At 49.0% G+C, this 16,407-nt stretch overlaps 1 protein-coding gene across 2 annotated transcripts; it reads right to left on the bottom strand.

The window, feature by feature from the left end:
- Positions 1-470: 470 nt before the first annotated feature.
- On the bottom strand, positions 471-9,008 carry TNFAIP8L2 (TNF alpha induced protein 8 like 2). 2 transcript variants are annotated; one of them, XM_081892828.1, is made up of 2 exons: positions 8,716-9,008; positions 471-1,808 (listed from the first exon to the last, which is right to left on the bottom strand). In XM_081892828.1, the coding sequence occupies exon 2, from the start codon at positions 1,797-1,799 to the stop codon at positions 1,239-1,241; it is 561 nt and encodes a 186-aa protein (XP_081748954.1). In that variant the 5' UTR covers positions 1,800-1,808; positions 8,716-9,008; the 3' UTR covers positions 471-1,238. The 2 variants fall into 2 exon arrangements, with proteins under 2 accessions (XP_081748954.1, XP_081748955.1); XM_081892829.1 differs by lacking the exon at positions 8,716-9,008 and adding an exon at positions 4,724-5,230.
- Between the last annotated feature and the right edge of the window lie 7,399 nt (positions 9,009-16,407).

The following is a 16,407-nucleotide window of genomic DNA, read 5'->3' as shown; positions in this document are numbered from 1 at the left end:
ACACCGTGCATTTGAAAAGAAACCTTTATTTGTTTGGTTTTCTGTCTGTGCAATCCCTGAGTCGAAATCCCTGAGATCTTGAGCAAAACGCTTCCCAAGGGAAGAAAGAGAGAGCAACCCGGTTTTTTGCTGCAAGCTGGTCTGGGGCAGCTGTCCAGGGTGCTGATCTTGCAGCGAGGGATGGACTGTTGCCTGCAACTCACCAAGGCCGCAATACACTTAAAGCTCTGTGCCTGCCGCTTTAAACAGCCGTGGCTCCCTCCCCCCCGAGAAATCCTGGGAACTATAGTTTGCTAAGGGTGCTAAGCATTGTTAGGAGACCTCCCAACCCCGTCATAGAGCTACGATTCCCAGAGCGGTTTAGCAAATGATCCCTTTCCCTAGGGAACGCTTTCCCATCAAATGGCGCTTGAGCTCTATGGTTCCCATCAACCTCGTCAGATACCATCATGATCAACAGCCAACGGTTTTCGTTCCCAAGTTTCTAGTCCTTACCGGCTGCAGAGATGAGCTGCAGAGCACGCAGGCTTCCGAAGACATAGGAAGGGAGGCTGGGAGGGGCTGAGTTTCTGATAGGGCCACCCGCAAACAAGGTCTGTGGGTGCAACCGGCCTGCCAAAGAGATCACAAGAAGCACCCCTCATCTCTTTTTCTCGCCGCAGGACGAAACCATTTATTCTTCTCCAGCTGGCCTGATCCAACAGGGCTCGTCTCATGGACCTGACGGAACCTCCAGGCCCAGAAGCAGTCTACCTGGACCCCTAGCTTCTTACAGGCATTTGACCACCGCGAGAGTGGATGAGTCCTGTTACGTACTGAAGTTCTCACCCTGGGCCAGCAGGGGGATACTGTAGATAGTTATGCAAATGAAGGATCGAAAGTGACGTTCGGTGATTGGATAGTTTTAGAAAGTTGTTACAGTAACGTGGTACTGAAGCTCTATATAAGCAGGCTGACTGAGCCCTTCAGTTCAGTTCTGTCCTGGCCTGTGAATAAACAAGAGCTGTTTGAAGAGTCGCTGTGTCGTCTCGATATGTTTACCCACAACTTAACAAGTCCCCTCTCGCTTGATCCAGCAGGGCTCTCTTCTTATGGAGCCCCCAAGTCCAGAGGCAGTCTATCTGAATCCCTAGGTCCTTGAAGGATTTGGCCAATGTTAAATTTCGTGTCTCCCCCTCCCCACCCCTCGTGTGTGTTTCTTCCCACCTATTTTCTCCTCTCCTCCTCCTCGGTGGGTTTCACAACTTCCCCTCGTCGATGAGACGGTTCATCCCCTCGCAGATCTTCTTCAGCCGTGGCTGGTAGGGTTCCCCAGGGCTGTACAGCTTGGCCAGGAGCTCTGTGTCGGCGAAGTGGTCAAAGACGTGGCGGATGCGCCCGTGAGACTTGGGCGTCAGGTGCTTCTCGACCAGCCGGAGTAGCAGGTCCCTGCAATCTCTCAACAGCTCGGCCAGGACGGCCTTCTCGAAGGTGAACTCCACCTCGTGGAAGCTGATGGCCGTCATGGCGCCTTGGTGGAGTTTCCTCTTGAACTCCTCCGCCAGACCCAGCTCCTCAGGGCTGAAGCGGTTGTTGCGGTACAGGACAGAGATCTTGACCGCCACCTTGATGAGGTTCTTGATGACCTTTTGGGACTCAGTCCGGTTCTGCGTGTACTCCTTGGAGATCCGGTATAGCTCATCCAGGATCTCGCTGCTGGTGTCGTCAATGAACATATTGGCCATGGACTTGCTGGCCATCCGGCTGAGAATCTTCTTCTCGGCCTGCATGGCCAAGTTGCGGGAGCTGAACGCCTCCATCGTGGCTGCCTGGAAAAGGCAACAGAGAGGTTTTATAAGGCTGTCTAGACTCGCCCCAGGATAACCCCCTCTCCCCAGGCCACTGTTAAGGATAATTACTTAATTTCCCGAAATGGGAATATTTACTTACATTAAATTACTGTGTACTTTTAACACGGGGTTTTCCCCCTCTCATGTGATATGCTGACTGTGAGTCACATGAGAGCGGTATTCCATTTCTATTGTGACTGTTATTCCACTAACTGTCGTTTTTAACTGCTTTCTGTTTGTGTGTGAGAGGGAGAATGGCTACTGAGAGAGACTTCTCAGGACAGTGTTGTGTCTATATGATCTGTCTGAACATTCTCTGTGTCGAACCAGAATTCGGAGGTAAGGAATATAGGAGTTATCTGTGGGATAACCAGCTTGATATAACCAACATGCTTAAGTCTTAATTAATGCATGAAGGGGTTAAAACCATAGAGTAAGCTGTCCTGCCAGGCTTAGCTCACCTTGGGAGGGACTTAGGTAATCAATACTTTGTTCCCCTCCAATCTACCCGAGAAGCTCAGTGAGCTCAGACTGCATGGCTCTTACAAGCCATTCTTGTGTTACTTTACCAATAATTTAAGAACTTTCACCACTGTAATGAAGCCATGTTTTACTGCCTGTGCATTGTTTTCTGAATGCTGTATGGAAAAAAACCACATGAATATGACCTTTAGAGAGTTTGTAAGTAAACCATTTTTAACTTACCAAACATGTTGCCTTTTTCTATGCTAGGGGAATATGCTATTCTGGAGCTCATTCATGAAAGCATATTTTAAAAGCCTAACAACCTATGTGTCTACACTTATTTTGTGATTTTACATCTCTGGAAGGGTTCTCTTACCAAAGAGTACTTGCCCCAAACCTGGATCTTGGCTTCCATGGAATCCTGCTTTTATATAACTATTTTTTCCCCCTTGCCACCAACAAAATCGAGGGTGGGCATGCAGCCCCTGGGGTAATTTCATGGGGGTGGGGATAGCACTGAGGGAGAGGAGCAAAGCAGGAAAAGTGGGTGGTGGGTGACAGAAAGAGAGACAGAGACAGACAGACAGACAGACAGACAAACAAACAGGGAGAAGTCTATAACACCGCCTACCAGTGGCTCTGAACTTGCCCATTGTCTGCATGCAGCCCCAGACAGATATTCCTTTTTGCTGCAGCAGCAAAAAAAATATCCAATGCAATTCTAGGCTGCATCAACAGAAGTCTAGTGTCCAGATCAAGGGGAGTGATAATACTGCTCTATTCTGCCTTGGTCAGATCCTACATGGAATACTGTGTCCAGTTCTGGGCACCACAATTTAAGAAGGATGTTGACAAGCTGGAACATGTGCAGAGGAGGGCGACCAAGATGGTTAAGGACCTGGGAACCAAGCCTTATGAGGAATGGTTGAGGGAGCTGGGTGTGTTTGTCCTGGGGGAAAAGGAGACAGAGGAGATGTGATAGCCATCTTCAAATATCTGAAGGGCCGGGTCACGTGGAAGATTGAGCAAGCTTGTTTTTCTGCTGCTCTGGAAGATAGGACCCAAATCAACAGCTTCAAGGTGCAAGAAACAAGATTCCAATGAAGCACTAGGAAGAACTTTCTGAGAGTAAGAGCTGATCAAGAGTGGAAGACTTTCCTTCCTTGGAGGTTTGTAAGCAGAGGTTGGATGGATGCTTTAGCTGAGATTCCTGCATTGCAGGGGGTTGGTCTAGATGACCGCCACGGTCCCTTCCAACTCTACAATTCTATGGCACTCCTGTCTTCCACTGCCTCCCGCAGTTTGGTCAGACTCATGTTTGTAGCTTCGAAGACACTATCCAACCATCTCGTCCTCTGTCGTCCCCTTCTCCTTGCGCCCTCCATCTTTCCCAACATCAGGGTCTTTTCCAGGGAGTCTTCTCTTCTCATGAGGTGGCCAAAGTCTTGGAGCCTCAGCTTCAGGATCTGTCCTTCCAGTGAGCACTCAGGGCTGATTTCCTTCAGAATGGAGAGGTTTGATCTTCTTGCAGTCCATGGGACTCTCAAGAGTCTCCTCCAGCACCAGAATTCAAAAGCATCCATTCTTCGGCAATCAGCCTTCTTTATGGTCCAGCTCTCACTTCCATACATCACTACTGGGAAAACCATAGCTTTTACTATACGGACCTTTGTTGGCAAGGTGATGTCTCTACTTTTTATACACACACACACACACACACACACACACACAGTCATACCTCAGGTTACAGCCACTTCAGGTTGCATTTTGTTGGGTTACAGAAGTACCAGAACAGGTTGCGTCTGGTTTTCGGTGGTCGCGCATGCGCAGAAGTGCTAAATTGCACTTTGCGCATGCGCAGAAGTGCCGAATTGCAACCCGTGCGTGCGCAGACACGCCGCTGCGGGTTGCGAACATGCATCCCACACGGATCACGTTCGCAACCCGAACGCCCACTGTATATTCCGCACTCCTGCAATAAAGGAAGGGTGTATGCTTGTGTTTCTGTGAGAGGGGTGGGTTTGGAGAGAAAATATATTCTCACCCATCCATGGGACACTGGAAACAGCCAACATCTGCGGAACTGACCGCAGGGAGGTATCTTTGCATGCTCAGATAAGGAACAAGGCGGTTGATGCTGGGCATGAACGACGGACCCAAAATGCCGGCTGGGTTCAGAAGAAGAAGCTAAATCTGAGAGTCTCGGAGCGATGTGCCAAACCGGGGCAGTTCTGCATTTCTGCACATGACGTGCCTGTGGTTTTTGTTTGCTGTGAGGAAGTGGGCCTTAGATAAATCCTGTTTTAAGACGCCGCTGCTTTGGCAGAAACACAGACGGACACAGCTACCCCTCTGGGAACCGAACCTACCTTGACTCTTTTTTAAAAATTTAATTGCAATGATTTAATCTCTGCTTGGTCTCTGCGTACCTCCTCAATCGGGTGAGATGTTCAGGGATGCCCAGCGCAGAACGTGGGGTCGTGGCAGTCTTCGTGCGCCAACACCGCGATGGAACAGGCCTCTCCTTCCGCTCCGTGAACCAGTGCACCGCCAAATATCCAAATGCGGCTTTCAGCGCAAAGCTGATTTTTTCTGTCTCCTCTTCTTTTTAAAACCAGCGTCCAAGAGGGATCTGCCAGGCACCGTTAAAGCCCTGCCTTCTCACGATGCTTCGGAATATATTTTTAAAAGTCAGCATTTCCTTCCCTTCTCTTCTCCTCGCCACCCCCACAGATGCACGGGGGTTTCCTGTTTTTATCCTTCTGTCACAAGCCAACAAGCTCAGCTCCTTCCTGAAGTCTGTTTCAGAGTTTCAAGGTGGCGGCTGAGCGGCACACAATGGAGCCCTCCTGACCTTTCGCTCTGACCCTCTGCCCAATTACCGTATTTTCCGCCCTATAAGACTCACCAGACCACAAGACGCACCTAGTTTTTTGGGGAGGAAAACAAGAAAAAAAATATTCTGAATCTCAGAAGCCAGAACAGCAAGAGGGATCACTGCACAGAGAAAGCAGCAATCCCTCTTGCTGTCCTGGCTTCTGGGATAGCTGCGCAGCCTGCATTCGCTCCATAAGAGGCACACACATTTACCCTTACTTTTTAGGAGGGGAAAAGTGAGTCTTATAGAGCAAAAAATACGGTACTTTCTTTTTTTGGGGACGAACATCTTGAGTCGAGGTCCCTGTTTGCAAGGAAAACTTTTTGGTGGCTGGCATGATGAGAGCCTCCAGTCTTTAGTAGCGGGGAAATGTAGTCCCTTACGATCTGCTTGTGCCACACCTTGCAATGCTTCTTGGATCCTTGAAGGAGAGGGCTGCGCTGCTCAGTGGTTAGAACACCTGCTTTGCATGCAGAAGCTCAATCTCCAGTGATATCTCTAAACGGGTCAGTGGTTGGACTTCGTAGAATCGTAGAGCCCCCAAGACAGATGGCCGTCCAACCTCGACTTAAGGCAGCTTCCGACACTGCTGTTTAAATCAGCCGCTTATATCAGGCCAATGAAGACTGGAACCTTATTTTATTTTTGAAGGAAAGCAGCAGAACTCAATGGTTAAAGTCCAGTGGTACCTCTACTTACAGTCACCTCCGGTTATGTATCCTTCGGGATACATAAGCGGCAAACCTTCTGGTGGTTCCCTCACTGCGAGAAGCCAAGTTATAGGGAACCAGGCAGAGGGCCTTCTCGGTGGTGGCACCTGCCCTGTGGAACGCCCTCCCACCAGATGGCAAAGAGATAAACAACTACCTGATATTCAGAAGACATCTTAAGGCAGCCCTGGTCAGGGAAGTTTTTAATATTTAATGCTGTACTGTTTTTGACACTTGATTGGGAGCCGCCCATTGTGGCTGGGGAAACCCAGTCAGATGGGTGGGGTATAAATAAATTATTATTATTATTATTATTATTATTATTATTATTGCTCTGCTTTGCAGGCAGACGGTCCCAAAAGGCATATCCAGGTAAGAGGCCCCTGTCTAAAACCCTGGAGACCACCTGCCAGTAAGTGTGAGGAACACTCAGCTGGATGAACCCCACCGGCCTGACTCTGACAAAGGCATTCCGCTCTCTTCTTCCTGTGTTCCAGATCCTTGTGTGGTTTGCAAAGGAAAAAAAAACGAGTAACAAAAAAGATTCTTGCAGTTACATCCTTGCCTCTTGCATATCCTGTCCCCTTTTAACGATTCCTCTGTTCCAGGAGGGAGGATGCTAATTAGCTGGCTGACGAGCCGTAGTTTAGCCTTGCCACTTAATGGCTTCCTGGCTCCGTGTAATAATGAATGAGTGTGTCTTAATTGCAGGGGACTGAAATAGACATCCTTGACGGTGCGTGGACCCAGGCGCAAGCCCTCAGAAGGCATACCTGGGAGGAGAACCATTTCCTCTAGGTGTGCCACCCCCCCACTGTATCCTGGCAGGGTCTGGGTAGCTGAGCAGCAGGCAGAAATCCAACAGGTGCAGCCCTCGTACGTCCCTCTCGTTCTGTGAGGGCTGGGTCCCTCAGCTAGAGTCACAGCAGGGCGACATAAAATGAGCTGTCTCCTCAACACCGTACTCAGGTTAGGGGCAACAGAAGCAGAAACAGGCAAAACTGTGAGGCGAAACTGCTTTTCCACACTTCCCCCATCTCAGCGAAAAGAAGAAAAGCGGAACTTGAAAGGCGTCGATGGGGAAACGCGAGCGAAGCTTTTGAAATTGGGAACAGCATGGGGAGAGAAGGGGGTGGGGAGGGACTTTCCTGTCTCACAAACGTGGAATTTAGGGTTTTTTGCCAAGCAAATTTGATTGGCAGGAGGCCCTAAAAGGCGACTTGTGGTTGACCTGTGGAACTTCCTTCCACATGACGGGGTGGCGGCTGCTAGGTTAGCTTGCCTTTCAAAGAAAGGGTTGCACAGATTCTTGGAGAGACTTCGTCTGCCTAGAGGAACCTCCACATACAGGGATAGGCTACCTTTTTGAACATTTGATAGGGAGCATAAATTGTGGCAGGGAGCTTTCTCAGAGAGACACCTGGCTATCCACAGTGTCAGGAACCGGGATGCAAAGCAAGATGGAACTATTTGGGTCTGATACGGTAAAGCGGTTCTTATAGGGCTGAGGCAAGCTGTCCTCACGTTGGAAAACTGTGGCCTACTCCCTTTGCCAAAGGTCCAAAAAATGAAAAAAAAAAGCCTATCTGTGCCTCACCCATGCATCACCTTTGTGCAGCTGCATTTTCAAGTCTTGAGGACTAGCACCTTGCTGTACACTTTCCAAAGAAAGTAAGGCACTCAACCATGCACCCAGAACCATTCTCTCCATTGGGATAGCATTGTGGCCAAATGTCCACAGCCCTGGAAGATGCCCTCTGGCAAACGCTTTCTACATTCTGCCCACACGTCGTCTCAGCTTAAAGGACGATAATAATAATAATAATAACAAATTTTATTTATATCCCGGCCTCCCCAGCTGAAGCCGGGCTCAGGGCGGCTAATAACAATAAAACAGTACAAAAGTACAATAACAAAACAACACTCTAAAATCATTCATTATAAAATTAATTCAAATCAAGCCACTGGCAACCATTGGGCCAGAGCTCCGCGAAGATTGCCAAAGGAGGGGGTCAGGCTGTGCCCTGGCCAAAGGCCTGGTGGAACAGCTCTGTCTTGCAGGCCCTGCGGAAAGATGTCAAGTCCCGCAGGGCCCTGGTCCACCAGATCGGAGCCACAGCCGAAAAAGCCCTGGCTCTAGTTGAGGCCAGCCTAACCTCTCTGTGGCCTGGGACCTTCAAGATGTTTTTGTTTGAAGACCGTAGGTTTCTCTGTGGTACATACCAGGAGAGGCGGTCCTGTAGGTACGAGGGTCCTAGGCCGTATAGGGCTTGAAAGGTTAAAACCAGCACCTTAAACCTGATCCTGTACTCCACCGGGAGCCAGACTAGCTTCCCAGCAGTGCTGAGTTTCAACATTGCAGCGGGTTGGACTAGTGAACCTTTGGCATCCCAACTCTACGATTCTGTTGCGCTTTTCATGGGCCTTTGGCGCATTAATTCCCATGTGCCCAGCCACAAATGCCTGAGGGCTATTTACTCAGCGTGGGGTGCCAATGCACTCTGTCCATGCCCAGGGGTGCTGCGGTTCTCTCGGAAGACTTAGCCTGCCCTAAGCAAAAGCCCTGACTTAGAAGCTTAGCTTCTGGGGCCGAAGTTTTCCCTGATCTTAACCTGCGGACACACTTCCCTTTTTTTGTTCTCTCGCCGCCCCGGTGACTCAACCCCGCCGACTTGTCGCGGCTCGCCCGGGAGGAGCACGAATGCTCAGCATTTGTTGAAAGCAGAAAAGAGACCGGCGGGCGTCTCCTTGCCCAAACAGACCTGCCTTCTCTGCCCCTTGCTCTGAAGCACCTCTGTTATTAAGCCCTCCCGGCAAATCGCGCCTCACTCACCGTGGGACCACGATGCTCTGCAGATCATGCGAGCAGCCCCTCACCAGGCTTCGAGGAGTGAAAGGAGAAGCAGTCTGGACCCAGCAGGCAGGAGCGAGGCTGTCGGGTGGCCTTGGGGAGACTTCCTCGAGCGACAGGCCCGCCCTGCGTCAGCTGACGGATCTCAGCTTCATTCTTCAGAGGCGGAAAGCACAGCTGCCTGTTGAAAGGTGCCCAGGGAGCAGAGCGACTGGCCGGCCACCTCAACCGTCTGCATATTTTGTGACCTGCGCCTCTGCTCTGTTAGCATCTGTAGCCCGGAGGCTTCCCCACCCTCTCCTCTGGGAGGTTCGGCTCTAGACTTGACCAGACAAGGCCTAACCTGCATACCTGAGTGTTCGTGTGTGTGTTTCTCTGCGTCGCTGGCGCCCACGGGGACGCCGGTGCAGGGCCTTGGCGGCAGCGGCATCTGATTAGGCACAGCATTTGGTGCATTTATTTACTGTATTTTTCCGTGTATAATACTATTCCCCCCCCCATTTTTTTTAAGTTTGAAAATTGGGGCTTCGTCTTATACAGTCGTACCTCTGGATGCGAACGGGATCCATTCCGGAGCCCCGTTCGCATCCTGAAGCGAACGCAACCCATGTCTCTGCGTGTGCGTGTCGCGACTCGCCACTTCTGCGCATGCGCGTGACGTCATTTTGAGCATCTGCGCATGCGCGAGTGGCGAAACCCAGAAGTAACGCGCCCCGTTACTTCCAGGTCGCCGTGGAGAACAACCCAAAAATGCTTAACCTGACGCTACTTCATCCCGATATATGACTGTACACGGAATGTTGCAATTAAATATATAAATAAATTTATTTCTTAAATGTGGGCTCAAAAAGTAGGGGTCGTCTTATACATGGGGGCATCTTATACACAGGGAAAATATGGTATTTCATCACGTAGCGCAGCGGTTCTCAACTTGTGGGTCCCCAGATGTTGTTGGACTACAACTCCCATCATCCCTGACCACTGGTCATGCTGGCTAGGAATGATGGGAGTTGTAGTCCAACAACATCTGGGGACCCACAGTAGCGGAAAGGAGGAGACAATAAAATTGTGGGTCGGAAACAGCTAAAAACAAACACTCGAAACCATTTGCACTGATAAACTGAAAGCAGGCAAAACGCAGACATCAACAAGGTTGCGTTGTCTGAAGAAAAATGCTTTTAGCGGGTGCTGAAAAGGGGTCTGCCGGATGTGTCAATGGGCAGGGAGTTCCGAAGTGCTTTTATACGGTGCCCCGCCATATATTTCCCTGTTTTACGGCGTCTCATAAGGAAAAGGAAAGAGGAAGAAAGGGAGCAGGATCTCTGCCCTCAGGCAGTTGACAATCTATGCTGGACGTTGGAATGCGGCAGAGGGGGGGGGGACAGGAAGAGGTGAAGGCCGAACATGGGCCAAGGGACAAGTCTCTGCCCGCAAGGCGCTTACACAATCTCAGTTTGACGGTAAGAAAGGGGTGGGTGAGAGAAAGGGTAGCACTTAAAGGGCTGAGCATAAATGAATAATCTCTCTCTCTCTCTCTCTCTCTCTCTCTCTCTCTCTCTCTCTCTCTCTGAGAGTTTGGTTGCAGTTTGGTGTGTGTGACAAAGATGGGGTTCAGCCAATGACCTCGTGGGAAAGGAGGGTTTGGAGGAGAAATTGTCTGGCCTGGGACTGTTACTCCCCTCCAACCTCCTAGGAAGGGGTCAGCCCACCACTGGGGTATTATTTTGGGAGCCTCATTTGAAGAAGGACGTTGAACACCCTTAGTGTAACTAGAGGAGGTTAACCAGGTTGGTGAAGATAATGCCCAATGACAGTAAGGAGGAGGCAGAAATCAGATTCAGGCCCAGAAGCGCTATAGATTTACAGCACAATGATAGCCCTTTAAACAGCCAGGGCTTCCCCCAAAGCATTCTGGGAACTGTAGTTTGTTAAGGGCCCTATTTTATTTCCCAGGCCTACATTTCCTAGAGTTCCCTGGGAAGAGAGATTGGTTGTTGGAGCACTCTGGGAATTGTAGCTCTGTGAGGGGAATATGTGTGTGTGTGTGTGTGGTCTACTAACAACTCTCAGCTGCGCTCTTAACAAACTACAATTCCCAGGATTCTTTGGGAATGACTGTTAATGTGGTGTGACCTCAGTTTGGAGTTAAGGCTGGAACTATTTCCACTTTCCAAGACAATGCAGAAATGCAACCAGCCTTTGAAATTTGCATTTTGAATTTTGCAGCGTAGTTACCCCAGCTCAGTAATGAGTTTTGCACTTTGAATTTTGCAACGCAGTTCTCCAGCGAGGTCTCCAGGGGTAAAGAGGGAACTTAAATCCTTAAGTATGAATGAACCTCGCGTACAGAAATGCATTACTTTAGGGGAAATTGTGTTGGGTTCGGCCAAACCCCACATCCCAATGTGATTTGGGTCAGCCCAGGATTTGGCCAGAGCGGGTTGAGCTAGGCTAGGTTGGCCCAGGGTCACATCAGGGCTGCTCCAAAGTGCTGGATCCGGCCCCAAATTGGATTGTGTGTGTGTGAGTGAGAGAGTGAGAGAGAGAGATTGTGTGCACAGCCCTAGTTTTTAAGCAGTGTCTGGAGGACCGTTGGTCAAGGGTGTTGGAGTCTGCAAGAACCCTGCACACAGCCTTGGTTATCTGGATGACCTTGAAGGTTCTCACGTCCTCCTGGTGGGCTTAGCCACTTCAGAGGACCAGATGTTGGATGAGATGTGTCTTCGGCCCTGATCCAGCAAGCAGGCTCTTCAGTCGCAACGATTTCTCTGCTTCTTCATTTATTCATCGCCTCCTAAACCATCACCTCAAGGCAGTTTGCATTTACCAAAATTAAAAACCAGAAAAACAACAACAGGAAATGCATTTCAAGCACGACCGAAACCTTAACAAATGTGTCCCACCTTGTCTGGCTGGCGTGGGGTTTGATTCAGTAGCTGTTTTGCTTCACAGAAGCAGCATGATTGATTGATTTAACGTTTTACTCTCTCCGAAGACATCTTGTCCTCCCCTCCCGGAAATCGAAAGTTTCTGTGATGGACGAGTGAAAGGAGGGAGGCTGATTATTTTTCTGAGCACTGAGAAATCACAGGGGCAATTACACCCCCTTTCTTCTTCTGGCTGATCTTTGCTGATTGGGCAGATAGCTTTGGGGTTTCTAAATAAAATTCCTTCTAATGCTTGACGTGCAAATGCGAGGCGGTGGTTGCGACTGCATAGAGGAAGCACCCAGCAAAACCGCAAGAAGTCGAGAGGAAGCCACGAGTGAGGGGCAGATAAGGGGAAGTTTTGCTGAGCGGAGACTTCATAAAGCGGCAGGCTATTTCGGTGGGGGCTGTGTTTGTTTAATCAGTCCATCGGAACTGCAGAAAATGCAAAATATAGAAGGTGGGGCGTCTCAGCAGAGGAGAGAGCCATTGGCAGCTGTGCGAAACAAGAATAATAATTAATAATATTTTTTTTATTTATATCCCGCCCTCCCCAGCCGAAGCCGAGCTCAGAGCGGCTAACAACAATAAAAGTAACACAGCATTCTAAAACCAATTCATTCTAAAATCAATTCAGAATCAAATTGATGGCAACCATTGGGCTAGAGTTCTGTGAGGATTACAGAAGAAGTGAGGGGGTCAGACTGTGCCTTGGGCAAAGGCCTGGTGGAACAGCTCTGTCTTGCAAAAGATGTCAAGTCCCGCAGGGCCCTAGTCTCTTGGGACAGAGCGTTCCACCAGATCGGAGCCAGTACTGAAAAGGCCCTGACTCTAGTCGAGGCCAGCCTAACTTCCCTGTGGCCCGGGAACTCCAAGATGTTTTTGTTTGAAGACGGTAAGGTCCTCCGTGGGACATACCAGGAGAGGCGGTCCTGTAGGTACGAGGGTCCTAGGCCGTATAGGGCTTCCAAGGTTAAAACCAGCACCTTGAACCTGATCCTGTACTCCACCGGGAGCCAGTGCAGCTGGTAGAGCACCGGGTGAATGTGATCTCTAAGTGAAGACCCCGTAAGGAGTCTCGCTGCGGCATTCTGCACCCGCTGGAGTTTCTGGGTCAGTCTCAAGGGCAGCCCCACGTAGAGTGAGTTACAAAGCAAAGACAGACCCTAGATTTCAGAAATGCGATGCGGAGTGTTCCACAAAACTGTTGAGCCAGATGCGGAAGGCGTTTGACCCCCCAAAAGCTCCCATCAGCCCTATTGGCTAGTGGTCAGGGGTGATGATAGGGACTGGGAGTTCAGCAGCCGATGGAAGGCCGCAGGCTCCTCCAGGCCATTGTTAAAGGCTCTGCAGAGCCGAAAGTGGAGGCCGCCTGCAGAAGAGGTTCCCCGTCGCACCCCTGCATGAACAACCCCTGCCCTCTCCTTTTTTCTGTTCAGATTCTGCTGCGCCCATTTGCACGGCTGGGTCCATGTCTTGCTGCAGATTGGTGTACCCTCAGGGGAGGGTGCCTGTCGCACCTCTGGCTGGCTGGCCGGCCCTTCTTGGCTTTCCACCCCGTGTACAAACAGGGAATGGAACTGTGCCTCCTCCTCAGTGTGCACATCTATATATTATCATAGATCTAGGGTATCGGAGTTTGTTAGCGAATGTTAGAAATTAATAATCTTTGGGACAGGAAGCTGCAGAACTGCGCCAGACAGGAAATTCCTGGGTTAGCTTATGCAAACCAGAGTGGCCAGGCTAGGTAACTGCAGAGCCATTGAGAAATTATGGGGATTCGGGTGCTGGGCCGTTGGCAATGCAAAAAGCCCCCCCCCCATCTGAAGGCAGCCCTGTTTAGGGAAGTTTTTAATGACTGATGTTTTAATGTATTTTTAATCTTTTGTTGGAAGCTGCCCAGAGTGGTTGGGGAAACCCAGCCAGATGGGCAGGGTGTAAATGATAAATTATTATTATTATTATTATTATTATTATTATTATTATTATTATTATTACAGTGGTACCTCGGGTTAAGTACTTAATTTATTCCGGAGGTCTGTACTTAACCTGAAACTGTTCTTAATCTCAAGCACCACTTTAGCTAATGGGGCCTCCTGCTGCTGCCGCCCCGCCAGAGCACAATTTCTGTTCTCATCCTGAAGCAAAGTTCTTAACCTGAAGCACTATTTCTGGGTTAGCGGAGTCTGTAACCTGAAGCGTATGTAACCTGAAGCGTAGGTAACCTGAGCTACCACTGTATTATTATTATTATTATTATTATTATTATTATTATTATTATTAATTATATTGCTCCCGGGATGTCACAGGAAAATGTGTCCCTTTTGAAATCTAAAGGTGTTCTGGGAACAAGAAGGAGGAAGAAGCTAGAACCATCATGACTACTGGCTGGAGGAAACTGAACCGAGAGACTAGGGGGCATTTTGGGTCTCACAATCTCACCCTGAACAAAGCGCATTCTTCAGGGGCGAGATCTTGCACAGCACCCACAAATGTGTGCTTTCGGGGCGCCGTGCATCTTTGGGGGACCATGATCTCACGCTGGTCCCAGTTTTTCTCACACGTCCCATTTCCACCCCCTGCGTTCTGGTCAGAGGGGATGCTATCCCTGGTCTCAGAGAAATGCTGCCGGCCCGTGTAGACAACCCAGGGCTAGATGGGCCAGTGGGGTGACTCAGTTTAAGGCAGGTTCCTATGTAGTTCCTATGTTGAAATGGAACTACTTGGTTCTAGTAAAAATGTTTAAAGAATTACCGTATTTTTCGCCCTATAGGATGCACCTTGCCATAAGGCGCACCTAGTTTTTTTTGGTGGAAATAAAGGGGAAAAAAATTATTTTCCCCCCAGGCGCGGGGCTGGGGCGGGGGAGGCCCGAGCTTCCCCCGACCCCAGCCCCCAAACAGGCAGCTCTCTGCAAGCCGTGGAAGCCCAGCGCTGGCTCCCGCTGCTTGCGGAGAGGTCCGCGAAGCCTGGACACGCTGAGCTCAGCGCGCGCAGGCTACTGCATGCAGGCACCTCTCCGCAAGCAGCGGGAGCGCTCCCACTGCTTGCCGAGAGGTCCGCGAAGCCTGGAGAGCGAGAGGGGTCGGTGCACACCGATGCCTCTCGCTCTCCAGGCTTCAGCGAAAGCCTGCATTCGCCCCATAGGACGCACACACATTTCCCCTTCATTTTTGGAGGGGGAAAAGTGCGTCCTATAGGTCGAAAAATACGGTAGGTTAATGATATGGTTATGAGAAGTTGATAAAAATAAGATTTAAGTTTTAAGGCTTGCTATAAGACGAGATGAAAATAGATTAAGGCAATGGAAGGACAAAATATTATGAACTATGGAAAGGATTTGCTGTGATAATTATTAACCATGATACATGAAAGGGGAGGAGGAGGTCAAAGACAGAAGGTAATGAAAGCTGAAAATTTGAGAATGATGAATGTATTCCCCCCCTATTTTTCTGTTTTGTCTTTTTTTGTTTTTTGTATACTTTTTTTAAAAAAATCTTTAATAAATATTATTTTTAAAAAATAAAATAAGGCAGGTTCCTATGTTCACGTAAGATGGCTGAGGGTGACAGGAACCGTCGAGTTTCAGGGCAGGATAAGAGGAAGCAAACAGAGAAAGATACAAAGCAATAGCCTCATTCAACCACCTGGGGGAAAAACATGACCGAAAGAGGCAGCTTGAAACCCACCTAGCCTGTCCGGCAGCAACAAAGGCGCCTCAAAGGCAATATTGAAACTCTCAAAAGTTTCACTGGAATGCAGTCTGCCTTCACGGTCATCCTGAAATTCCTTTCACAGAAGAAGCTGTGGCGTTAAGTCAGCTGTGGCAGTCACATCAAAGATTCCTGTGGCGCCCTGGAGGCTGGCGCAATTTATTATGGTGCAAGTGCTTGAAACTGTTTCATCAGAGGTAGGAAGAAGGATCCTGAACTGATGGCTAGATATACAGTGGTACCTCGGGTTACATACGCTTCAGGTTACAGACTCCACTAACCCAGAAATAGTGCCTCGGGTTAAGAACTTTGCTTCAGGATAAGAACAGAAATCGTGCTCCGGCGGTGTGGCGGCAGCGGGAGGCCCCATTAGCTAAAGTGGTGCTTCAGGTTAAGAACAATTTCAGGTTAAGAACGGACCACCGGAACGAATTAAGTACTTAACCCGAAGTGCCACTGTATATCTTTTTTCAAATACAGTAATTTTTCAAATTGGTTTTACACCATTTTATACATTTTAACTTTAACCGTTTCAAACCTTAAAGTAAAAGGTTCTTTTGAACCTTCAGACTTCCTCTCCCTCCCTCCGCGTGTTCCATATTTAAGATTAAATTTTCTGCCTCTTTTACCATTATCCATCTGTTGTATATCCATAGTTACCGTGTTGAATTCCACATTACAAGTGTCATTGCATCCCTGCCAATGATTTTAACTGTTTACAGTGGTATTTTAAAAAAATTAAGAATTTACTCCTGCTTTTTAAAAATATTCGATCTTCCTGGTTTCGGATCCTCCCCGTCAGCTTCGCCATCTCTGCGTATTCCATCAGTTTTGCCTGCCATTCTTCTTTTGCTGTTACCGCCTCTTCCTTCCATCTCTGGGCTGGTAGTATTCTCGCTGCCATCGTTGCATGCATAAAAAGTCTTTTATCTCTGACAGGAAGGTTTCAAAACCTGAGGGACCAGAAATTCACAGAAGATTGGAAGAAATATACGAACTATTTGAAGAGCAACTGTAATCAACAAATTACGCTA

Source organism: Podarcis melisellensis, assembly GCF_964234715.1.
Source record: "Podarcis melisellensis genome assembly, chromosome: 16".
Lineage (NCBI taxonomy): Eukaryota > Metazoa > Chordata > Lepidosauria > Squamata > Lacertidae > Podarcis > Podarcis melisellensis.
The sequence above is the reverse complement of the archived record's forward strand: the minus strand, read 5'-3'. Positions and strand labels throughout refer to the sequence as shown.